General features: G+C 31.9%; 1 protein-coding gene across 6 annotated transcripts in view; it reads left to right on the forward strand.

The window, feature by feature from the left end:
* The window catches only part of LOC118198248 (filamin-A-like), a 197977-nt gene that overhangs the window by 93522 nt on the left and 76635 nt on the right, over positions 1–27820 (forward strand). For all 6 annotated transcript variants that reach the window (XM_085815434.1, XM_035369877.2, XM_035369880.2 and 3 more), the window contains 10 exons: positions 1062–1202; positions 1937–2068; positions 3769–3942; positions 10709–10867; positions 12316–12519; positions 14097–14249; positions 18296–18424; positions 21042–21308; positions 24176–24313; positions 26070–26318. In XM_085815434.1, coding sequence (XP_085671560.1) covers positions 1062–1202; positions 1937–2068; positions 3769–3942; positions 10709–10867; positions 12316–12519; positions 14097–14249; positions 18296–18424; positions 21042–21308; positions 24176–24313; positions 26070–26318 — 1746 coding nt within the window. The remainder of the gene's footprint in view (positions 1–1061; positions 1203–1936; positions 2069–3768; positions 3943–10708; positions 10868–12315; positions 12520–14096; positions 14250–18295; positions 18425–21041; positions 21309–24175; positions 24314–26069; positions 26319–27820) is intronic.

Below are 27820 nucleotides of genomic sequence, written 5' to 3' on the forward strand. Positions count from 1 at the left end.
CTTTCCTGCGCTTTTGGTGATCATGGAAATCATATTTTCATGTTAATGTCAGAATAATGATTACCCATCTTTGAAACACGTCCAGATTATATCCAAATTTTCTAAATTTCTTACTGTCATACTTTACAATTATTTGTGATAATTTACTGTATTGTTTAACGTATGATAGTCTTTTAAGTAATTAACTTTCATCATTATATGTTTACGCATTCAATTTCCTTTCCTTTCCTTAATTTAGAAATAGGAAGAAAATGCTAGTATTTTGCTTCCAAGATGAAGTTCTGTAAAGGCTTATTTACTTGAACTTAAAAAGTCTATAAGGTATTTTCCCTTCCTTTCCGCATGCTTTCATGTGTAACTGGAAGCCCACTCGACGAGTATTCGAGAGGTCCAGGGTTTGAGTCTCGGCGAGAGCAGTGCACATTTTTCATGTCCCCTGCTTTAAAAAAATAATAATGACTCTACAAGTGACACCAAAACTAAAAAAGGTGGTATAGATGGTAATTCGTGGCCACCGGGATTTGGCGACTGGGTCTCCTAATCGTCAGTCGCCCTTTAAAGGGGGTATATAAGGCATTTTCTCCTTCCTTCCAGCATGCCTTCGTCGTATAACTGGAAGCACACTCAACGCATATTCGAGAGACGAAGGGTTCGAGTTCCGGCGAGGGCACTGCACATTCTTCCCGTCAAAGGGGAAAAAACTTATTATCTCTACAAGTCAATTAAATTTTCTTTATTTATGCTATGCATACATTTCTTGTTAACCAAATTAAGGGAAATGATACATTTCAGGCTTCTGCTTTGTAAAATTAATTTTACGTTACTCAGTAACAAGATGAGTAAAACCCGTTTCGACATATTTTCTACAAGTATTACGTTAGGCTGCACGAAGAAAGAAAGAAGCTAATGGTAATGCATCGAAATATGAAAAATTACAAGAAACTTATATCCTGTTGTTCAAATGCATATTTCTATTTTGAAAACATGATGCACTAAAATTATACAATAATAAAAACACTGACTATATTTAACTAGTTAATGACTTGAATTTATTTTTTCAGGCGAGCTCAAGATGCCATCCGGGAAGTACGACAAGCCAGTAATAATTGACAATCATGATGGAACTGTCACATTTAAATATGATCCAAAAGAAGTAGGAACTCATGAATTGCATATCAAACATAACCTCGAACATGTACAAGGTAAGTATTTTCCCAAAATATGAACATAGAATTGGGAATTACAGGAGCATTTAGTTATCATTCTTCTTCGTCATAAAATATAGCATCTTATCGAAATTTTACGTACAAAAATATGGCTTTAAAAATATAACCGAATTTTAACTTTTACATATAATAAGAAAGAAAATTTACTAATCAAATAATTATGCGAATGGAATTTTTATCTCTAAGTTTAATTACATACAGATTTTTATAATAGGTGGCTGACTTGAATTGACTTGAGGTTTACCAAGTAAAGGTAATTAAAAAAAATATTGAACATTATTTAATATTTTGATCCAGTGTAAGAAAGCAGCAATACCAAAGTTTAAATGAGAGTTTGTATAACATTAACAGTGCTTTTTGCATGTCATTTCAATTTCAACTTGGATATGCTAAGCAAAGGCAGTCCTGCAGCAATAGTTATACTATATGTCGTGTAGTTAGCGATATACCTTAAAAATTATAATGCCAATGTTATAAATCATTGTAGCGTCATGCTTAGTGTTAAGTCATGCTGTAGTGAAAAAGTAAGAGACTAAAAAGAGAAGACGGCATCATTATAATAAATGCCATTGTAAATCCTCTTCTTTTCGTAGAATAAATAACCATTGAAGCTGCATTTTATTGTACTTACTTTAATATTAGAATAGTCAGATGATTGTTATTTTCGAAATTAAAAATCGAAATTTAAAAATAAATATCTTTTTGAACAGACAGCCCATTTAAATTCCATGTAGACAATGTTGGCAATGGCACACTCACAGCATATGGACCAGGTCTCGTACATGGAGTAGCAGGAGAGCCTTGCTCTGTAACGGTATCGAATAGCAAAAGTAATGCCATTGGTAAGTATTCAATAACATATTTGCTGCTTCGATTTTATCGTTTGTTGATTATATGTCTTTTATATAGCCAAAATGTCAGTTTTGTATTATGGAATTATAATACTTTTAAATTATTCCTTAAAATATGTAAAATGACGTACGAAATGTCATACCCTTTTTTTATTAGTGCATTTATCATTGAAATATCACAAAATGAATGCATAGTTGTTGTTTGAGCATAAAAAATAAGTTTAGAGCAAAATGTGTACAATTTATCCTCCACTTTGTTGCAAGAAGAAACTCTTGCAAGTAAATTTATTACAACACTCAGGCACACGTCTTCCAGAACTGCACGGCACAACTGTACAATAAGAGCCTTGAGTTGCTCTACATTTGCAAATACAACGTGATGTAACATTACAATTAGATTAATCATGTCGTGCAGGAAAACAAAAACATCATTTGCAGTGTGTGGGTGGCCTTCCTCTTTCATGAACCATTGGGCCTATAAAGACAGACCTGCTACCATTCTTGAGATGTGCAGACACTTGATGGGCGCCGTCAGTCCTTTTCTGATACAATAATAAAAGCCAGTGGCTTCTAGTTATTGACACAATCTGCGAATTAGTTCTTTATGAAATGCTCATCTTATACTAAAGTGAGCACAAAAACGTCTTTGTGTTGTCCCAAACTCATCGTTTCTTCTTCTATTCAACACTCATCTGTTCTTTATCCTCGATTTTCCAAATTACTGTTTCGTGAGATATTAAGAGACCGATTTTGACTGCTCCTGATATCTACCGGATATTTCTTGAATAAAAGCACCAGAATAAAAGTTTCTAACATTTAATACACAATGCTAAAATTTTTGTTAGGTGATTGAATAGTATGATATTTCGTGTCCCACATTTTAGTTCATTATGTTCGTGAAATAATGGCATTTTCATAAAAGCTGGAAAATTTGAACTTAAAGTTTTAATATTAATGCCACTGCAGCTAACGCTTTGTCATAGGTGCTGATATTTAATTTTAATTTTGCCATAACTTAATGAAATATCTAAAACTTAAACATCATTTCAAATACTTATACATATCATTTCCCTTAAAATATGTAGCGCAGTTTTGCATGAAGGAAGTTTAAAAAATCTATTCTTCCATATGATAATTTTGTGTTATATTTAAATAAAAACACTAAAATTTCTTATAATATTAATAAATATTCGCTTTGAAGCGAATCGGACTTAATATTTTATGTCACGAGAGAAAAAAAATAAATTCATATCATGGTTCATATGAACGAAAGTGGTAATTAAACTTATATTTGAAATCTATAGCATGAAGAAAAAGTAAAATAGCTTAACTGGTAAATAATTATTATTGAGAAATTTCTTTCATATCATTGGTATATTAGTAAAGATCACTTGATGAAAGCTTTGATACCTTTTTAGTAAAGGTACAATACTTCAAAGAATATTAGTAAAAACATATTTCTTTTTATTATATAAATCTAGTATAGTACATATTCAACTGTCAACATATATATAACTTTTGAGAAAAATTCTGCATTATAGTTACTATTAATAATACTTTCTATTATTAACTAAAAATTACAAATTGAACTCTAAAAATCTCATAAATATTATGGTGGAGTTACCTGCTACCTACATACCTGCTCCTGAATCTTGAAAAATAATCTAATGAAAAGTGTAAATTTATTTTAGGTAAAATTAGTGTATCAGTAGATGGGCCGTCAAAAGCTGAGGTAAACTGCCATGATAACAAGGATGGTACGATGAGCGTCACATACGTGCCTCCATCTCCTGGGGAATATAAAGTATCTATCAAAGCGGGAGATAAGCACATCAGGGGAAGTCCATTTACAACCAAAATCACAGGTAAGGAAAATAGTATAAGAAAAGGCTGTCATTTTATGTAAGAACTAAGACGAAATTTTTAGAAAAATGTTAATGAATGAATTGTAAAAACGTATCTTATAAACGTGTAACTTTTGTGAACAATATTTTATCAAAATTTACATACATGTAATAAAGAATATTTTCGGTGCCAGATGACGTAGATACATGATTACAGAAGCTGTAAAGACGTAGCAGCAATCGTGGTAGACAACAACCATTCATGAATATCTATATGAATCGGGCCAATCGGCGCGCTTTTTCTTTAACAATTAAGTTTGAGTTTTTCTTATATTTATAATAATATATTTGAGGTAATAAAGATAAACAATTACATATTAGCAGGCACAGAGAAGTAGAGAATAAATGAGTATATTCCAGTAAGGATATTAGCAAAATTGCAGTTCTGCTTTGCTTCTATCGGTTAATTAGACTTTTTGTAGAGTTTTCATATTATTATTGGCTGAAACATTATGTAAGTACATGCATCTTGGGCGTTATATAAGAATGATACGATAAGAACTCATTTTGAAATTTAAATAAACATCCATTTTGAAGGTATAACGGTCATTTGTGTTTTTTGCAGTTTGTGCAGATAATTATTTGCGATTATAAATATAGAAGTACAGACAACAGACAAGAAATATTTGAAATTATAAAATACTAGTATACCATGTGTTGTCTATTTACCAGGAGAACTACCATCGCTTCATAGCAGTCACAAATGACTGACGGTCTCGAAACTACAGAGAACAGTTACGATTCAAACGTTAAGGTTTCGTATTCAAGGAAACTTCTTACTGGACGTAAAACAGAGCCACGGCATTCAATTTGGCACCGAATTAGCCTGTTGAAAGTATGTCTGGAGAAAAATAATTCTGAACACCTCAAATGTACAACGTGCTATCTTAACATAACTAACTTGACAAAACAAGTCCAAGAACTAAGTGTTAAAACTTTTCAACCAAAAACAATCAAAAAGTAGAACAAAATCAAATGGTGGATTAAGGAACTTCGAGCTGCCAGGCAAACGATAAAAGAACTTCGAAGGCGCATGAAAACAGGAAAAAATGTAGAGAAGAGAAAACAAGCCTGGATAGACTATAACAGACAAAGATCTCTTTATCGAACAAAAATCATTGAGGCAAAAGTCATTTATCAACAACTAAGACAATCCTATACAATATAGCCAATATGGCCACATCAAAGGTTTTCAAGAACACAGTTCTACACCTCAAGAAATCTGCAAAGTCCTGACATATGATACAAATGATGCTTCCAGATTCAGAGATTTCCAATCTAGAACCTGACATGACCTTGCAATTCCAGCAACATCAGACGACGCGCCCTTCACTAATAAGGAATTAAGGACCACCTTCCAACATCTCCCCCAAGAAACGAACTTCAATACCAAGCGGTCTTGAGTACAGTATTATCAAGATAGTATTTCTCTTTTCATCTGGTTTTCTTCTTAGCATACTTTAACGAGCTTATGGCATTTTATCACTTTCTAAAAGCTTTAAAAATCGGATAAATTGTCGTTTTCGCTAAGGAAAATAAAAAATTAACAGTCATCTTCTCTTTACGAGCCATCTGTTTACTTTCTCTCGCTGTGAGAGACTTATGAGCGACTGTTCGTCAATGCATTAAAACACCGTGTAGAAAAAGCAAATTATCCAAGTCCATACTAGTTTAGATTTAGAGCAGGGAAATCCACCACCATGCTACAGCGGCTTCAAAGAGCAATACAGAGCAGAAACAACACTGAAAACAAAACTCCCTAGATTTAAATAGAACTCTCCAGATATAAAAGGAACTGCAGAAAACAGAAACACAAAACTCCCTAGATCTAAAAGGAGCCTTCGATTCCCTATCGTGGGTTGCTATCAAGCAGGCACCAAGGTATGTCCAATTAATCTACACAAGACCTTTTGCAATTACCTTGCAAGCAGAAAACCTCTCATCTCTACCATTAATGGCATCATAAGACAACCACAAGTCAGAAGCTGCCCAGAAGATTCATGTGCAGGCTCAGATCTCTAGAACTCCACATTAAACAACTGAGAAGTTACCCGTCGTATGCAAAACTAGTAGTATATGCAGATGACGCCACCTTTTTCATTAGTGGGATTACTCTAGATGACATTGAACAACGTGGTACAGAAGTGTGCTACAGCTTTGCAAATGTATGCCACAGTATTAAATTAACAGTCTCCGACACTAAATTCATAGCGCTGCTCATTCCTAAAAAGGGAAATAATTCAGTCAGGACGCCATGAGTTCTTATCAACGGGAAAAGCATAAATTTTTGCAATGAAATCAAATCCCTAGGACTTGATGGGATAAAGAACTTATCTCACATAGCATACTTTAAAAATTCAAGTCATTATAAACAAAAGAAGTCAACTGCAATGCACCACTTGGGGAAAGAACCCCCACCAAACGATTACTGTGCAATGTAGTAATTTAAATAAATGATTCCGTACGCCGCTGCCATCTGGGCTGTGCCAATGGGAGAACACAAAGTTAAATAGCTAATCTCAATACAATGGCCATTTTCCCTCATTATAACCAGAGCCTTCCGAACAGCATCCGCAGATGCACTTAAAATTTTAGCCGGCCTGTTTTCTCTCCACAACTGTGTTGAGCAAGACTCAGTAGTGACGAAGTTACTCCATCTGCAACAGGAAATTACTATAGTTCCACATTTGTACTGATACAGTTTGCCCTACAACTTACTGCAGCTTGCAACTATTCAGCAGACAGAATAAAAAGCGTCAGAGTCATACTGGCACAGCACACCGACTATGAGCCAACCTCAGCCATCTTCTCAGACGGTTTAAAATCTGATGCAGGTGTAGCTACCCTAGTCCACCTCACAAAATCTGTATAGACATATCACTGGAAAGGGCACCTCGCGGCAAAGACCTTAGCCTTGAAGCAAGTAGTCTGCTGTTCCAGTACACAGGATCTCCGAATTATACAAATAATCTCAGGCAGCCAATCTGCGCTACAAGCGATCCGCAATACTTCACATTCCTCTCAACCAGTAAGGTCCATACAACAATTACTTCGCAACAGCACGCATCTGAACATCACGCTCTATTTGAAGTAGTCAAGTGTTAAATTATAACATGTAAGAAATTAATGCATTCAGGAATTATTTTATTTGTATATTCAACGTAAACTATGGTACACAGATATTTTGTCTAGCCACGAATTAATGTATATAAGTATTAACAACCCTAGTCAAGTACTCATAAAATCAATGTATGTACGTTAATATATTCAAGTTCTCAAGTGTTTTTATTGGAAACAAGTATTCAAGTATATAACTATTATTCAAGTATATAAACAGCATTCATGTAACATAATCATGTATCTATTGTATCAATGCATTTATATACTCAGATAGCACAAGCTTCCAAATAATGAATGTAAATAGGTTTAATGCATTCAAGTGTCTTACTGTAATTTAGTGTAATTAAGCACTCAAGTACATAGCTAATATAACCATGTAGGTTAATCACGTATCCAATGTATTAAAAAGTTTAACTGATGGATAATATTTAATGTAGTATTGTAAGTATTTAATGTATTTAAGAATTAATGCAACGTGCACCCAGGAACATTACCATCATTCTAACAACTAATGTTTATTTATTCATGTAGCTAATATATTCATGTAATATCATCTAGGCTCCTGTTTTTTCGTGTAACTTCATAGAGAAGCAAATAAATTCTCGAGGCAAGTCTTCTGGAAATCGTGGGAGCTTCTGGTTCTCGATAGTGGAGGGGGGTCATATACCTGTTTAACCTTTGTTAGACACCAGCGTCCTCATCCTCCATCACCTGTCACCTGTCCTGCGCTGTTCTACAAAAACTAAAAGAAATCATCATTAATTCATAGGAGAAAGTCGATTATCTATGTCATTCGAAAGTCATTCCGATCGAAATGAACTTTGTTTCTGCACCTGACCCCAGAAAAAAAAGAGTTCCTGCAACTTTAAGTGGTAGAATTTACCTCCTGTCTACCTTCGCGCAGATGTTAACGTGGCAAGAGCTAGAAGCTCTCTTCAGTCGCAGCAGTACTGATGATTTCTGCACCACTCCTCATGTAAGAGCTTGCTCCTACTCGATCGTATCGGACGTAAACCTCCGTAGACATACGGTCTTGTATTCGTTTGGCCGAGAAGCGTATCACGTAAGAGGTCGCTCGAGAGCGGGTGAGACAATGCTAAAGAAGAGAGCGCGGTAAGGAGAGCCGTAACCTCAGAATACTAATACAATCAGAATAACGTTCTCCTCAAACGCTATGCGTAAGAGGGATCTAAGCTGATAAAAGCAGATGTAAAATTCATCCTCTCAGGGAAAAAGCCAAATTATCCCATGAGTGTTTGTCAAGGACTGTCTGTTCGTACTGACATCAATAAAATTCGTGAGAAAGTTCGTTTTACGGGTTTCTCTGTCAAAACGATTGCCTAGTCTTCGAGGAAAACTGGAGATGAAACAGTACTGCTTCTGGTACTTTCGCTGCGCGACACTGTACTGAACCGGGAAGACAAATTAACTAACTCAGAAAGCTTGCCGGTCAGACCATCAGCATCAAAAATCATTCGGAGAAATCTCCTACGGATGTGTTTCAGAAACCAGCATTTTGATCACTGCTAGTTCGAATGTTACAGTAACCCAATGTATTGCAAGTCAGGACAAGAACACATCACCTATACTTGCAAACTACCTAAGGAGAAAAACAACCAACATGTATCAGCTGCAAATCTGAACTTTTACCATTATACACACGTTACCCTTAGCACCCTAAATTTCGACGCTATTCTGCGTCGAAACATATGAGTTCCGCGTATTTGAAAAAAAGAATCTACACTTAACTACAGGAATATAATATAATGCGGGATCAATTGCAGTAGATAGAAAGCGTTAATTGCTGATTAATGAACACCTGTTAAAACTCAAGTATTTCACAGAACATTACTTTTGAAATGGCGCAGCTGAGAGCGATTTATTATAAGCCTGCTACTGGTTTTTGGATAGAAAGAAAAAGTAGCCAAATTAAAAAGAAAGCTTAAAAAATTGGAAAGGGGAAGAGCTGACACCTGGATTAATATCCTAGATTGCTTGTTATGATGATTTCAATTTATTTCAATGTTTTGTGCAATTTTCCTTTATTAGACTGCCATCCACTGTCAATAGACTGCTACTCTCTCTTATTTTCATAGCATTAGATTCTTATTTATAAAACATGTGGCAAATTTTCGAGTTTTTTTTTAGCATACTAAAAGTCATCATGTTTCCCCAGAAATAAAATACAGCATTTTCAATTTAGCTTGAGAGCAGTTTGCACATTTCATAAATACTACTTAAATTCTTTGGAATTTTTAATACTTTTCATCTATTAAATTAAATTTAACATTTTCAAATTTGCGCCGTAACAAAATTGCGCCGTTAGATATTCCACATATAGCCAGAGTCGCATTAGCACTTTCTGCTTTACATTATATCAAGTTACAAAGATTATTTATAAGCATGCTTTGCAGATTTTGCTAATTTTCATATCCAGAATATTTTCTTACAATATTAAACGCTGTCATCCTGCTCAGAGTTTGTTCTGAGAAATATGTTCTGTCATAAAAATAACAAGTCGGGTATACTAGTTATTTTATAACAACAGCAGTACCCATACATGTTTTTAATTTGGTTTTCTTTCATTCTTAAGTGTTCATAAAATACTTTATCAAGATTTATAAAACTTCCGAAATAAAGCAACCAGGCTGTTATTTTGTTTTTAAACATGACTACCACATTTGTTATCTTTAAAGTTAATGCAAGGTCTTTTAAAGTTTTCTGAAATTTATATTTATTTGAATCTTTTATAAAATTAACAGCTATTAAAATTAAGTATGAATCCAAACCTAGAAGTTAAATTTAGAATTAAAGATATTTATGCCAAGTTTTGCTCTTATTTTCTAGTCGAATTCATAAATAAACAAGCTTCCAAAGTTTCGTGTTAATGTTGCTAAAAAACAAAAATGGTACTTTTCCGTTATCTAACCTGCCACATGTTTTGGTGGGATTTTTACTTGTAAATACAAAGTTAAATGTCTTACATTAAACACACGTGCGCACACACAAAGAGTTTTGTTCCCAGATTGCGCTGTCATTGGCTCTTGTTGCGTGTGATGATGTGGAGCAAAAGGCCTAGCCTAGCGAACTCCGTAAATTAAACTTCCTTGATCTCTGATCTCTTTCATTGACTCTAAAAGCGTGGTAGGTTCATAGAGGGAAAGTACTAAAATAGTTGTTGTCTTTTAAAAATGTCATGCTACTCTAGAGTAGAAAAAAAGTGTACTTTCAAACATATTTTAAATGAAGAAATAAAAATAAATGAGTAGTTTGTCTTTCACTTTTTTAAAATATTTTCTATAAAATATCGAAATTTAGAATTAATCACGTTTCAAAGTTTATATGATGGGCGATATAATTATTTGATTGAAGAAATTTTCCCGGAAATGTTCAGCATTGTATCAATACAAAGTAATGCGTTAACTTGCAACAAATTATAGTATCGGTGAACTCGATTCCCAGCAACGGTATGGTTGAGTTTTTGTTTCTCACCTTCGAAAATTTGATAAGTTTTCAAAATATGCATTGTTAATGTTTAATGCATCACAACAAAAATCATATCAAGTAATAATTGCTGTATTTACTTACTAATAGTTGTGTTATTTAGCCGAAGGTCGCAAGCGCAGCCAAATCACCTTCGGTCATTCCAGTGAGGTATCATTGAACGTTCAAGAGAAGGAGGTGAAATGTCTCAATGCCAGCATCGTAGCACCATCAGGATTAGAAGAACCATGTTTCGTTAAAAAACGTCAAGATGGATCTTTAGGTAAAAATCTTTTCTTAATAATTTTTAAAATGTTGTAGAAAATAATAAAATATCACTATAATATCAAGGTCAAAAGTCATAAGATACATATTGCCATATTTAAAGAGTGAAATATTGTTTTCCAGTAAATTATGAGTTACCTTTCATTAAAATCAAGTAATTTAGTATCAAAATTCTCTTTAGTCTTTAGTACACAAAGTAACATTGATAAGGTACTATTATAACTTTTATGATTAATAACGTATCTTACGTATTCTTGCTTAAGAGAGCAAAGATGAAATTGTTTTATTCTGCCTATAAAACATTTTGCCATTTCTCTTTCATTAATGAATTTTAACAAAACATTATGTTGCTTTTTTGATATAAATTTATGTGTGGGGTTAAATTCGTTTAAATGATTTTACGGAGATTCATTACAGGCATTCAATGTACAATGTATTCTGTTCGAATTGCTGTCTTTTGAATAAATTAAGGAATATTTAAATAACTCCTTAAAACGGATTGCTTTTAATAAAAGAACCTACAATTAAAATGTTTTGTCAATTCTAAATAAAATCATAAATTATAGCATTTCTTATTATTAGGGAACATAAACATATACGAAACGTTCGAAGACTATAAGTGAAAAATTTCCACATAGACAGAGAAAATGGTGTAAAGGATCTTTGGTTCAAATAAATGTTAGCAGAAGACGCCACTCGTGCTTAAAAAATGTAACCTATAGTTGTGGCTTAAATAAAAGATAATGAATTTACTTAACTAAGTAAAAATAAGTTAGTCTAATGGCTACACAACTTAAAGTAACGTGCAAGTTGGCCCTGACCTTATGGTCGGAATGGCAAGCCTAATGGCGAGAATAACACAACGCCGCAGAATACTACTTTCAGGAGAATCGGAATCAGCATCGGGGCCTTCAGCAGGCAGAACACTCTCAGATTCTACTCTCTGAAAACTTCCTTTCTATCTCATTTGAATATCAAGCGAGCTAGAAATATACATTCTGTCAGGAAAATGGAAATGAGGAGGATAGAAAAGCGGTTTAACATAAAACAGCTGATTAAAGAACTAAGTCTTTAATGAATTGAAAGAAAGCTGAATAAATAAATAACAAGAAAAATATTCTATTATAGCTTTCACGGCGAAATTTACGGTTATATTATAAGCTCTAAATTATTAAAGAAACTTTTGACTACAGTAGGGGAACAAAAATGTATTTCTCGAGAAGGATATAAAGTTTTCTTCGATATAATACATTTCCGACATTAAATGAAATTTAAATGATTCAAATAAAATCTATTTATGCTTTTTTAGACAAACTTTTAACAAGATTAAAATTGCTATTTTAAATTTAAAAGGAAGTTTAATGCAAAATATGCCATTTTATAGGTAATTTATTACTATTATTTTTTAATTTAAGAATTAATAATTTTTATTTTTTATTTTTCTAGGTATATCATTTACACCAAGAGAAGAAGGCGAGCATCTAGTAAATGTAAAGAAATTAGGAAATCATCTACCTGGAAGCCCTTTTAAAATTAATGTACTGGTTAAAGATATCGGTAATGCTTCCAAGGTTAAAATAACTGGAAATGGCTTGAAGGAAGGAAAAACGCACACTGAGAATCAATTTGTTCTTCACACTTCAGATGCGGGTAAGTTTTGCATCATATTTAGATGCTAATTAATATTCGAGAATAGTTTCCCCCCTTGTTTTCTTATATTAAAACGTTCTGATATTCTCATTGATTTTCTGTCCAATAATTCCAGTTTGTTGCGTCTTTTAAAAATGCGATACGCACAAATAAAAGCACTTAATCCAAAAGTTCTATTCAATGATTCTTACGTAGAAGAGACACGCTGTAAATCAAAATATAAACTTTGATTTAAGAAAAAGCAAGAAAATAACAAATTAGTGTAGATTTTTATAAAAGTCTATCGATTTCCAGAGCGACTGATATAGGTCCCTCTATTTAAAGAGCATAGTAATTCTTCCTGCCTTAAAAAAAAAGGTCTGTACTAGTGACCTACGAAACTAATACAGCACTATAAGAAATCCGTGGCAATTTAATATTTTAGGGGGAAAGGGGGGAATTCAAATTTACATAGGTAATTAGGAAAATTTTTAAATATTCTTTCAATAATAAAAATTGTCTCATCTTTAAATAATGTAACAAAACAAGCATAATCTAACATGTACAAATATTAAAGACTTCAAGTATTATAATGCCTTTATAAAAGATAACCTAAACATCTTTTTCATTTATCTTTTTAAAAAAATTATTTAAATTTTTAATAAAGATGTTTGTACATTATTTCCCGAAATGAGAAATTCACATGAAATGTTTACTATATTTTCTTATAATACTACGGATGTCATAAAATTTAATTAATTAATCATTAACACTCAGTTTCCTTTTCTGTTAATATATTGAATACTTTTGAAATTATGGATTCGGTAAAACATTAATATAAATGTTTTAATATAACTGAAGATTAAGCGTAAAATACCTAAAAATTATGTTAAATTAAAATTAAAAAATATTATTATAACATTTTTAGCGAAATTCAAATACTCTATAAGATAAAAAGCGACGCACAAGTATGAGTTATCCGAATGGGATAGAACTCCGTATACCCATACCTTACGATAGAATATACGAATGATTAACTTTTGGCCGCCAGTGACAGACTATAGCTAAAGCTGCATAACATTGCAACAGAACATTCGGATGGTGGGTAAAACTGAAGATTTTTGCTCTTTTAGCTGTGTTTTATGAATAAAATGTTCAGTTTCTATGACAGTGTTAGCGTTTCGTTTTCAATACATGTGCATCACATCTACTAATTTTTGTCACATTCGCATTAATCATTCTTGATCCATTACTTTTTGTGTTATAGAGTATGTTTCATATCTTCACGTTGACTAAAAAAATCGCATCATTAATAAAAATAAATTTGCAGTTTTTTAACATTGGGTAAAAATTAAAATCTTCCATTGAAAACGTTTTAAATTAAATCATTAAATACGTCACTTGTATTTTTATGTCCACGGTTCCTTAGATGTAAAAAAAAAGCATTAAATATCACATAGACTTTAAATACTGTTCACCTTCCTTAAACAAAACTAGGTTCTTTACATTTTTCTGGTATTAGTTCATTTAAAAAGTACATATGCACTAATATTTTGTAAATGAGGTAATCAAGTGTTAATAAACAAATACTTTTATAGGTTTTGGTGGTATTAATTTTTCTGTGGAAGGCAGAAGTGCAGCGGAACTGAAATGCGAAGATAAAGGGGATGGGGTAATTGTATGTTCTTACAAGCCAACTGAACCTGGATATTATGTCATTAATTTAAAATTCGCTGATCATCATGTACCAGGTAAGTTGATGACACTTAATTTCACACTTATAATGAAAACCATTTTAATTTTAATGTTATGCTTACTTATAAGCCGTAAATGAAGTATGATTTTTAGCAGATTTGTTCTGCGCAAAAAGTATGTTCGTGAATTCTGAAAGCGCGATTATCTTGCCTTTAAAACATTAATTTAAATTGCTTAGTGATTAGCTGCTTTTTCATGATGAATCTATTCTTTCAGATATATGTTGTTTATTATACATTAATGTCAAAACTATTATACATTAATGTTCGAATTTAAAAAAATAATCTAGAAGATAATATTAGTCACTGCAATCGTTAACTGTAAATTCCTTCTTTATCGCAATAATAATCTCTGCATGTAATAAAAGAAAGTGTCTGTGTGTCTTTCATTCGCGCTGCGCGTAAGCTAATAGATCCACGGCTACGAAATTTGGTACATACGTGCATCTAGACAAGAGCCAGTGCACCTCAAAGCGAGTTTTTCGAAATTTGAATTAGAATTTTTTTATCTCATATTTTGTCACGAAATCGCGTCATTTTGAGACATAATGGGCTATAGGAAAGCAAGATTTTACTCTACACACTCCATTTTCACATCGTCATGAAACGTAGGCACTTAGCTATTTTACGAACATAAAATAAATTTCGTGTTTCAATAAATTGATTAAATACGAATTCATTTAACAAAGGGAGCTTAATACCTTTTCAATGGGATTTTTTCTAAAAAAGTTTATTTTTAAAAATGTACAGTTTATTTTTCTTTGATTTTTGGACACGTTAAAATTTTATCCTTGCGACTGCTTTTACAAAAAGAATTTTGGAAAAATGATAATATTTTGTATTTTGTATTTTTTTTTTAATTTTAAATGAAGCTTCCGAGTACACTTCTCACATCTCACATCTTTAAAAATGTGATTTTGGCAACAATTTTCCTGTCTTATTGTTGTTGATAGATTTTTGATGAAATTGCATCATTTTGAATAGTTTCATTCTCTTAGAAATATGGGTTTGGCAACAATGCTTCATCGTATTTCTTATGTCACTGTTTTTAAGAGACTGGCATATTTCATTGTCATTTTATATATTTATAATACATTTTTATTGATTTTTTTGATAAAGTTGTTCTGCAGAGTAAAATTCTGCGCGGAATTTTATGTTTCTTGAGTTGCTTTCATGTTATTTTTTGCTTATTTCGCTGTTTGTAAGATATTGAAAGGTTTTGCGTGATTTTTTGTCTTCTACGGAAAGTTGGTTAATTTTTTATTAGGATAATTAATATTTGTATTAAGGGATATAGCTTATTTCATTGTAATTTTTTTCTCTTGAAAATATAAGATAAAATATCATTAATTATACTTTGCTTTTCAGAATTTTTTGTTTTTTGTATCCTTTTATGTTATTTATTGCTCATTTCACTGTTTTTAAGATATTGAAAAGTTTTAAGTGATTTTTTTAGGAAACAAAGTTCTTAACCTCCTTTATACCATTTGAGTTCTTAAGATTTTGCATAGGGAAGTTGGTTAATTTACTTATTAGGATAATTAATATTTGTATTAAGGGATATTGCTTATTTCATTGTAATTTTGTTATACGTAATAACTTTTTTTATGAAGTTGTTCTGCAGAGTAAAATTCTATGCAGTTTTTAAATTTAACGTTTGGTGTTCCCTTCAGCCATTTTTCTAGTACATTTAAAAGCCAGACGAAGGCTGGCAGCGAAGCTGCTAGTAAGAAATAAAGGAAACAATAATTGAAATTATTTTTATCAGCAGTTAACCATCAACAATTTTGAGAATGCTGCTGATATTTCAAATTCGTGTTTCGATAGAATTCTGTTTTACTTACAGGATGTTTTTTAAGTTATAAATTTCGATTTTAATAGTGAAGTATCTAATGAACTTGCTTAAATATCATTTTAACTCCTCAAAGATTTCAAGATCATTTTCTCAAAACTCTTGCTTTTTCCGAAAATGATTTTGAAATAAAAGAGGCTTAGATGAATTATTTGTATTCGTATAACGCATACTATTTATTTTAAAACTACAACTTGGTTTTTGATCAAAACGCACACACACACACACACACACAAAAAAAAAAAAAAAAATAGATTTTAAAAGAAATTTGTTCTAAGCTTATTATAATTACCTCTAACACTGAGAAAATGATGACAGATTGTTATGAAAGGGAATGCATGTACTATATAAAGGAGCATTAACCCATTAGAACTCATAACTGCTTGATTGCCCCAAATCAATCATCTTCTGATCTCTTATGAATAGTAAAATAGATAAATGAGAACATATTCGTCCCGAACAACTGTCAAAATCACTCCTTTCAGCTTTCTAACCGCGCTGCATCATAAATCCTTTTCAAAATGTACAAAAGTGTGCTTCTATTATCTCCACCATTTCCAATTTAACAGCTTTCGAACAGCTGCTAAATACTATGTATTCTCCATAGATTGCAACGTAACTTTCAATTTAAGAAATTTGCATCGTTTTGTTTTCTCAAACTGAAAATCGTATCTCCTAACAGCTTAAAGTTGCTTTTTTATAATGTTAAAATCTTTATTTTAGAATGTTCTGATGAGAGTTTGAGAATTGTAATGGTTTCTCTATTACAAGTAACCGGAAAAAAACGATATAGCTTAAAACGTATTTTCGATATATGTCATCATGCTAATATTAAATACATTGCGTCATTCGAATTGCCTGTAATATATTCAGATTCAGCTTCACGATACGTATTACATTTTTTTCTCTTTGTCTTTTTTCATGTGCTTTTCTAATTTTAATCTTCAGTTCTTTGAGCTCACAAGGTTTCTCACAAATTCTTATTTATCTTATTTAGAAACTCCATTATTTAAGATTTGCTTTACTGACATACCCCTGAAGAAAGTTTTTCTGGCTTGTAATAAGAAATTCTGGTTTCCCACTTCTAAGCGACACTAATAACATTAACTTCTCCCTCCTTTCTCCAGATTCTAACTTAATTGTTCATAATTTGAAAACCCAACTTCTAACATATATATATATATATATTTTTTTTTTTTTTTTTTTTTTTTTTTTTGTTCAAGTAACATTTATAGTTAGGGCCTTAAAATTTCTATCTCCTAGAAAATTTTACTGAGAATTTTTAACATTTTAAAAGGTAAGGTTTATCGATAAAACAAAATGAGCTTTAAAGAATCGCCTTTAGGGAGAATGAAACTAATGTTCGAGAAAAATATATTATTAAATTAGCCATTGCTCAGAATTATTGGAATTATTACCACAAATTTATAATTTTCTTGCAAAATCGATTGAAAGTCAGCATTTACAAAATTGGATTAAGACTTTCCATAGCCATAAAAAAACCTTCGCTATTTGATTCCAGATTTTAATTTCCATCCTTTTACCCGTCGGTCTTCAAATGGTTTACTCTCAGATTAATTTATTTTTCACTCAGTAGACGGAGTTAGTTAATAAAATCATTTTCATTCTTTAAAGAGTATTTTCGCAGTTTGCGTTTATAATTTTTCTGCCAATTATTGAGTGTGTATGATTTAAACACGCAAAATTGATCCTACTCTATGCTATATGAACATTTTAAAACGGCCTGTGTCATTGATTGTTTTACAGTTGCAGCGTGAATCATTTGCTTTTGTTTTAAGCTATGTTTAAAAATTTCTCAATCTTATGTAAAAAAGCACAAATTCGTGAAATATTCTATCTCTAACATCGTTGGTCCTTTAGCTACATATAATTTATTTAGTTATTTTTATTTCATCTATTTAAATGTCAAAATTGTGTAGAATAGTCTAAACTGATCTGTGCCACTTTTCCAGAAAAATTAAATGTTTTACCAAATTAACGTGAATACTAAAATTAAAATTTGCCTAGAATGGTACCTCTTGTGGAACTGAGCGATACTGGCCAATGTTTTCAAAACATTGTTAAATTTCGTTTTCTAAATACTTGTCTCTGCGGCAAAAATTTGTATATTTATTATAGTAGTATTTCTTAAATGATCTACAAATAAATTGATTTCTAACTTTTCACATAGGCAGTCCATTCACTGTTAAAGTTACTGGTCCTGGGTCCAATATCATCAGAGAAACAATTAAAAAGAAAATAGAGCAAGTACCACCAGCCGATATAGGTCAAGAATGCAAACTTGTTTTCCGATTGCCAGGTAATAAGTTTTTTTAATTTTCTCTATTCTTTAATTATGTATATGGCATGAATACTAAACGCTGTATGTTATGAATGTATGTATTTTGTATATGGTAACAACGTATGTGTATGGTTAAAGGGAAGATTAATTTCATTTCATGAGCACAACAGGTTGGCAAAATTAAAAGGTCTCTAGGTAAATCTTACACGGCTAATTATGATTACAAATTCTACGAAATGAAGAGTATATATTAATGTGAAATAAATGAGTTTGAAAATGTTCCTGTCCTTCTTTTAATGCAGAACGTAATAATAAGTTTAACACACGTGATTGGGATCGAAATGTGCATTAACATTCACGAGTATAGTTACTAAGTAAGTTTATGAGTTAGTAAGTATTATGAAATACTAGTAATCTCACAATTCTCTAACGAATCGAATAATGCTTTAAATTAAAATGGCCATCCAATGTGCCTGTGCTCTGTCCAACGTTCAGCTTTTGTTTACAATAAATGCTTCATCTCTAATATTTGTTGATGTATTAAATTTCATGTTGACTCATCCAACTCTCGAAAAGAACTTAACATTTTTAGCTGCTCAGTGTTGATGTTAACTCGTAGAGGGTTCAGAGAAGTAAACTTTTTTGACTGCTCTCAATGATCTCTACTAAACTGTTTTTGATTAATTTCATTTTCATAAACATTATTTATAAATAAATGTCCACACTGATCAGCTGAGTGCGTCTGCAGTGGTTTAAAATCGAAATGTCAATTTATTTTTATTTTCTTATCCACATATGCCTATTTTTAAACATAATCTTTCTTCGTTTTAATGATTTTGTAATATTAGCTGGTGCCTAGGTTGTAGTCATTTTTAGTAGCTCAGAATAAGAACAAGAATAGTGGATATATTATTTTAAATTTTTCAAAAGATTTTTGTTTTGTTTTTCAAGTGTTTCTTTTTATTAAATAAAGAAAGTACGTTATTACTGTTTCTGAAATACCCCCAGCTGCAGCTACACGTCCATGCCTGCATATTTTTTTCTATTCGCCCTTCTTTCTGAATTATATTGACGAGGTTGCCGATGTCACTGTTAATGCTAAAATTAATAACTAAACTAACAATAAGTAATAACTAAAGTAAACAATAAATAAAACTCGTCACCTGGAAGTCAAGGATGCCTTATCTTCTAATCACCTGCCTGTTCTATTTACTTTCCACGACGTGTATTCGCCCAGTGCAACGCAGAAGAATTAACAAGGATGAAGTTCGAAGATCTTTTCTCTCATATTAATGCAACTACTACCCTTCATAATTTCGCAAATAATTAATATGCAATTACCTTACGCAATCATAAAATTCAAAACGCAGTTATTCAATCACTGATCTGTCGACATCTTATACCTCACTGCTTAATCATATTTTGAAAGCAATTAAAGAAACAAATAGCTTTCTCAAGCGCTGGAATGCTTCAAGAGAATCAGCTACTAAACACTGACTTAATGTTAAGTGACACGAAATTTCCTTTTCAATTACGGAATATCTTTCTGATCGCTGGAATAAATTATTAAACGTTATGGAATTATACTGTTTGGAAAGTATCCAGTTTTTCTCACTCTGATAAAATTAATTTCACCGGACCGATACTATATAATATTTGCTTGCCCAGTCAGAATCCCGAGGTTGCTAAAATTTTTGCGGAAGTACTTGGAAGTTTGTTTATTCTTAACATGAGTGTCAATAAAGAGGAACAATTTTGAGATTTTGTTCTCCACTCAAGCACTTCTTGCCAGAAATATCAACCAATATATTCTCCCAACTTCTTCAGTGGAAATATCTAACTTATCAAAAAATTGCATATTCGCCAGGCTACGATTTAATTTCCAGAAGAGCCCTAAAGGAATTCCTCTAAAACCTGCGTTCTATTGCTTACAAATACCTTTAACTCTTGTTTCCGCCTGCTTTATTTTCAACAGCAAGGGAAACATGCTATTATTCTATTTCTTAACCATCGTAAAGACCCAAAATGGCCTTTCCACAATCTATCCAAAAGCCTTTTGCCTTGTATTAACAAAGTATTTGAAAGAGTTACACAAAAAGGAACCACAAAAGATCTAGTAAAATATGACATTAGGGCACAGTGCTTGCCATCAAATTTTGAATCTCACTGAATTTATCGCAGCATCATTTTTCAAAAATGAGTCAGTTGCGGTATGCTTTCTTGGCTTTGAGAAGGTATTTGACCACGTTTGTCTCATTTACAAGCTTGCAAAATTTAATTTACCAACATATTTAATAAAGGTGATTCATAATTATTTAAAAGGTCGTATTGGCGATGCCCATTCCACTAAAAAATGTCATTGGGTTGGGTCAAATGGGTTAATAAATCATGTGAAAAACATGTGATGATTTAAGAAAAGAAAGCGTGAGTAAATTATTGAAACAGATGATTCTCTGAATCTCAAAGTAATTTCTAAATTTGGCAAAATGTTGGTATATGTAAGATAAATATATGCAGTTTATATATATACAATGTTATATGTAAGATGAATGAATATATACAATTTATATATATACAATATATACAATATTTAAACTATAAAATGCAACGCAATTGTTCATGTATCTGCTTTTAGGAACCAATGCTTTTGACATGGCTGCCAAGGTGACTAATCCCACTGGAGTGACGGATGATGCCATGATCATTGATATGGAAGATTGCCAGTATGGAGTCTTCTTTACCCCTAAAGAACCAGGAATACATACCATCAGCGTACGATGTAAAGATATTCACATCCCAGGTTCTCCTTTCCAATTTACTGTAGGAGGTATTCAGAGTTTTGGTGCCCACAAAATACATGCTGGAGGCCTTGGTTTGGAAAGAGGGGGCGCCAATGAGCCATGTAAGTATTTCGTTAAGCTCATCAAATGATTTCTTAGCTTGTGAAGAATTTATACTTCATTCTGTTAACATTTTTATTTGTGTAGTAATAATAAAAATAAAATGCAATATAATATTAAAATATTATGTAATAATGTAACAGTATAACACAATATAATGTAATAATAATACAATATAAAATTTATGTAATAATAATAAGCACTTGGGTGAATTGTATACAATAGAGTTAAAATTATATTAAAGAATAAGTGAACAGACTACAAACGTTTATAAGTTTGTAGAGACATTAGGTATTTTTTGAAAATAACAGGCAAGATGAAAAATGAGCAATCGCCTTCGCCAGGAATCGAACCACCGACCTCTGGAATACTGGCTCAGCGTGCAGAACCACTTACACCACGAAGGCACGCTAGGAAAGCGGGAGAAATACCTTATAAGTTATTTATTTGAAAAATGGAGGAACTGGATTTTCACAGTTTACTCTAATAATCAGGAGCACCATGATTAAGCCAATAGAAGTCTTTTAAACAGAAGTGTTGTCGATTATTAAACAAACAGCTAATGTAAATTAGATATTTTGTCATATAGTATTTATAACCTGTTTTAAAGTTTAAAACAATATATAATTCCTATCGAATTCTTCTTCAGTTTTCAACATTCGTTTAGAAATTACACTTTGTTTTCAGGCAAGACAGCAGGATTTGGTCTAGAAATTCAGAATTTTACTGTGATAAAATTTTTAGGGTATCTTGATGAGATGAAGGATCTTATAATCTAACCAGTAGAACTCAAGAATTTGTTGGAAATACTTTGACGTTTTTGATTTTTTCCAACTAAGCAGATCATATAACTATAATATAAATTTTAACCACGTTTAGTTTATAAGTAACTTTTCTTAACTGATATTCATCACAGAAACAGGTCACATGTCACTCAGAAGTGAAGAACACACATGTTAGTTTATAGTTAACCGACGGAAAGTAAATAAAGACTTCGTTTCTCATTCAGAATTAAAAAAATCATCTTATAGCATCATTGAATTAAAGCTCTTGAGACCATTTCTTTTTTATCCGCAGGTTAATTTATACTATTTTTAAAATACTAATCTTAGTCTGTTGCTATCAAAATTTAACCAACTGAATTCTATATGCTGAACGAGTATGGATTCTTTTAATGGACGATTTTTAATCATCTGAAGATTACAAAAAGTTTATGAATATATACACATTATCTTTTTGCACTTATCTGGGTATGTATACCTAAATAATAATAAGATATAATCGAAATAAAGTCTTGTATACCTTTGAAATTTCATTAAACGGAAGCTTAAGTTTCCATTCAGGTGATGCACATGATGATTAAAATTAAATTTAACATTTTAAAATTGTCTAAAATGAGAACCGTTCATTAAAAAATTGGAATTTAATCCGAATACTCTTAAAAAATAGAATTTTTTTGTCGAATGAATAAAAGGTATATTTAAGAAATTTTCCTTTAGAGAGATAATTGCTGCTTTATTACAGTAAAAAGCAACATAAATGTAACAAGCAATTATAAGTGAAATAAAAATTTTGAATATGCTCTCCTTAAATATTATGTAATATTCTTCAGATATCCCTGATGCCAAATTTTATATAAATGAGTGTACTGATTAAGATATAGTGAAAAAGCAACTAATTGTTATTCCATTGTCAAAATGACTGCAAAGAAGTTATTTTGGTTATTACGTTTTTATAATATGCGGTGGAGCATCATCTTGTATGAAAGTAGTGGAAGAAATCTAATATTGCTTTAGTGTTGGTATAATGCAGTTTTTCAAAAGAGAGCGTGACAGAAGTGACAGTATTATCAGGACCAGCTTCTTCAAAATCAAAAGAGCCAACAATGAATATTGCTCTAAATCTGCACTACAGAGTGTTTTTTGAAGAATGAAAAGTCAACTGACGTAAGCATCTTACTTGCATTTCTTTGCCCAGATTCTGTGAATTTTCTCGGTTAGCTTAGGTTATTCGAATATGGCAAAGCACACAAAGTACTCCTGAAAACGAAATTAAATTGTAAACACCTCTTACGCACTCTTTTCTGAAGACAACAACCTTTTACACATGAGTAATTTTGTAAGGGTAAGATTTCAAGATGTTTTAAAACATTTTGCCCCATACTTAACGTGGGCTAGTAACCAGTCAATGCTACATACAGTGGTAAATCTATGAATATAATTATCTTTCTGTAATATTAAATCTATTTTTCTATTACCTGATTATCGAATAGGAGGTTGCATCCGAAGATCTAGTCTTTTTAAATTTTAAAATCATTTTTACACTAGTCATTTATAGATACTGGAACAGGTTCTGTAATTTTCTAAACTTCCTAAGAGCTTTTAAATATGAAATCTCAGTCTATACTGATGAAACAATTGTTCAAAAAGAAAGCAATCTTTTAATAACAGTGTCACTGGGGTAGACCAATCCACATATTTTCCAAGTAATGAGCTGCATATTCCGGGCTTCTTTTTTATCATAAATGTTTGTGATGTGTCCATGATGAGTAACTTTTATTTCTAAATATAGACATTATGGACGCAGTTCTTTCCAAAGGAAATTACTTAACAATTCTCTTCTTGCACCAAAACACATTCCATTGCTTCATAAATATTCCTGAGAAATTTCCAACCATTCTGACCAGTGGTTCTTGTTTGAGATCATTCTGAAGTATGAATTTTAATTATAATCTCCCTGCATTTTAATATTACTAATTTTATTTTGAAAAATGCGACGGCTGGTGTTTTTCCCCTCTTAGCTTAGAAAACAAATGCCAGTTCAGCTAATTCTTCAATTATTGTTGTATGATAATGCATCTCTATTACAGGTGAATTTAATTTATACACGAGAGAAGCAGGTGCTGGAGTTTTACATATATCAGTCGAAGGGCCATCTCGTGCAGAAATCAACATACAAGAAATAAGTGCAGGAACTTTCTGTGTGACATATAAGGTTTCAGAGCCTGGTAAGCAATAATTAATTGACCTTTAACGTAGCATTCACTTTGAAATTCATTTGTAAAATGAAGCTTGAGACAATTTTGTCTTTGATGGCGATAAAGTAAGCCACTAGATTATTTTGCTTAGCAAAAGAAAAATTATCCATATAAAAATGGTTTCCTACTGAGTTTTGCAAATATCTCTTGTTTTAATTTAAGACATTAGAATGAAGCTATTATTTTAGTTATTAATTGTACTATTTTTCTAATGTACGGCTTATAAATATTTATATTTTAAAATAAAAAATCATTTTAATAATAATAATATAAGTTAAGAAAACTATATATTATATAAATAAAATATTTAAGTATTAAAGACATATAAACATAATAAGTATGGTTGCAGTTAAAATTTATAATAAATATCGCTAGGTAAATGTATTCCCTGCAATCATCACAGTTATATGATTGTCATCACTTATTTCTTAGAAATGTTTTATATGAGTTTTACCTAGTTGAATGATTTACACGCTATAGTTTTTTTAACTCTATAGATAAATCACAAATTTTTTTATTAACTTAGGTTTCTGATATCAAAGTATAAGAATTAACACTTTGACTGTCGGAGAACTAAGGCTAAACTCTCGAAAATCCAAAAAAGAAATTTAATATTTTCTAACATTATAACAATGATTTTCTTGTGCCTTTTATCAAAAAATTTTCAGAACTTACGTATTTTCCCGTCGACTGGGAATGTTGTTCTTATGGACTGCAAAATATTGGGGACACTCCCCAAACCATGCTCCAAAATTCGGCGGAAATTTAGAGAAACAGCATGTTCTCCATACAATTAAGTAGTATATAGGCAAAAATTACGGATATAATATATATAAAATTTAAATAAACAAAAGTTCAATATCTGAGATTATATAATAAACAAACTCATTTAAACTAGCGCCAGTCATTCCGGAAGCTAAACCTCAATAGCGTTTAAAATAGCATAAAATAATCAGCTTCTGTGTGAGTTCAGTGCCATTTAAATTCGCTTAAATACGCATCTAAATTGTGTAGCGGTGTTTTGTTACTGCACCGTTTTGTGGAGCCCGAAAGTCGTTCAGTATCTGAGCATGTGCATGATTATCAGAATCACCAAAATTACAATGGTGGTTAACTTTAAAAATGTTCAAATCCTGAACTCGTAATATGTTCCAAGAAACCGAAACCGTTTAGATGAAAAACGACTCTTTTCCGGCTTTCTTGTCCAGAATTAATCACAGTTACAAAATCCAAAACGCCCACCAGCGGCCGAGCGGTAAAATCGCTGAACACTGGTAGTTCGGTCCGAGGTTGGAATCCCGCGAACGGGCTGGCTGCATGGGCGTTTTCGTGGTTTTCCCCATGTGTAACGTGTATACGCGCCAGTTTCCCTTAGAAAGACCTCCCCGAAGTCATCCCTCCTCTTAGGCAGATAGCCCTAGTGTGCTTTGCCGTATTCTCAATACACCATACACCAAAACTCAAAGCGCAGTTCTTATGAGTGCGTTTCGAAGTCAGTTTTTATCAATTAGTATCTCTAAATCGCACTGTTTTGGCGAAAATTTCTGTGTATCCAAATAGGTAACGGGAAAATGTGTAAGTACACAATTTTCCTGATTGTGAGCACATTCTTATAGTTAGTGCAATCCTGCAAGATTTTAAATTAGCGTCTTTTATTATTTTTAATATTTTCATTATTTCGTAACATGTTCTGAAATGCATATCTTAAATTATGGCTTTTAAATAGGAGACTACAGAGTAGGTATCAAATTCAACGATGAGCCCATCCCAGACAGTCCATTTAAAGTATTCATCCTACCCGATGTAGGCGAAGCTAGGAAAATTGAATTGGGGCACATCCCAGATGCCGGACTGCAAGTAAACAAACCAATAGCATTCACAATTCAAATGAATGGAGCCAAAGGTTTGATCGATGGCAAAGTAATTTCACCCTCTGGAGGAGAAGACGACTGCTTCGTGTCACCAATTGATGAAGGTTCGTAAAGAAACAATTTTTCTGTCCAAAAACCAAATCTTCCTCCTCAGTTTAATTTAACAAATTTAACTTTCACTGTTTTAAATATGAAGAAAAGGTCATTTAAAATGTAAAGATTTTAATTTTTAAAAAAATGCATTTTGTATATCATTAAACTACTTCAAATTTACTGTGCTGACTTAATAATATTGAAGATTTTGATTTCATTTTATATTTATGTTTAACCAGTCTTTTAGATGTAGATCCGCAAACTTTATTTCTGGCTTAGTTATTTTCAATGCAAGAAACAAAATTTTGAAAAGAACTGGACAAGCAGTTTTCGAAACACACTGCCTGACAGAACAAATGTTACAGCATAAAGGAGTGATTAGAAAAAATAAAATTTTCTTCATAAATATAGAATCGAGATCTTAACAAATGGTTTTTAGTTTTCAAACATGTGTAACGGTAAGACATTTAAATATACAGGGGCATTATTGCTTCGATACTTTTGTGTTGTTCTGGTACTCTGCGAATATATTATTCGCTTTTTCCAGATACTTAGATTAGTCCTATTAAGGGCCTGACAGCATGAAAGTCCTAAAATTGATTTCTCCGCTGAGAAGAAAACTTAGTTGGAGACAAGAAACGAAGCAGTTTATCCCTACAATAAACGCTGGGCAGTCTAAGGTGAGTGAAAACTTATGAAGGAGGAGATTTTCGTCCTGCGGCAGGAATGATGTTCATTATGAGATATCTCATGGTGAATCAGCCATTGCAAATTAGCAAATTTCAATTAAATTGAAAAAAATACAATTAACATATTTAAAAATGGAAAAATAAGCTGAAATATATAAATGCTAAGAGCACTTGACAAACAAAGTAAGTTGTAAAATAAATGAAATAAAGAACTCAATTAAAGTTAAGTATGATTAGAATGATGCAACTCACAAATTCAAAATCCAATATACCAAGTGCTGCTGAATCACTAATTAAGATAGAAAAGTTCAAATTCCTTGCTATGAGTAGAATTTTGTGAGTCTGTATCTTCGGCCTTTTGATCTGGCATATACTCCAATGGAGTGAGGAAACGGAGCCTTGGTTGGAATCTATTTTCAGATTGGCTTTCAAACTGATATTACAGATGTTATTTTTTCTAGGACTCTTCGCGAGAAAACATATCGTTTTCCCTAGAATCTAAGAGGAAAAGCATTATTCCCATTAAGAGCGTAGCTTTCCTCATTTCTTTGAATCTGAAATATTTGTAAAACATCTACTTGGCGAACGCCATACTCGTTATCAAGTAAAGATAAATATATTCAAACCGGCTAGAAAAATTTCGACCAAGTTGGTGAGAAGGAAATTGTAAAGCACGTAACGCCGTTTTGTGGTACTCTAAATACTAAAATACGAGTACTTTATACCTAAATACGAGTACTTTATACGCGAGACATAAAATTAGAACCCTGAAAATGAAGAAAACGAGAAATGGCAATGCTGTGGCGCGAGAGAAAAAAAAAAAC

The sequence above is a fragment of the Stegodyphus dumicola genome, chromosome 4, assembly GCF_044657685.1.
Source record: "Stegodyphus dumicola isolate Sdum_Otavi_A_Nest chromosome 4, ASM4465768v1".
Classification (NCBI taxonomy): Eukaryota; Metazoa; Arthropoda; class Arachnida; order Araneae; family Eresidae; genus Stegodyphus; species Stegodyphus dumicola.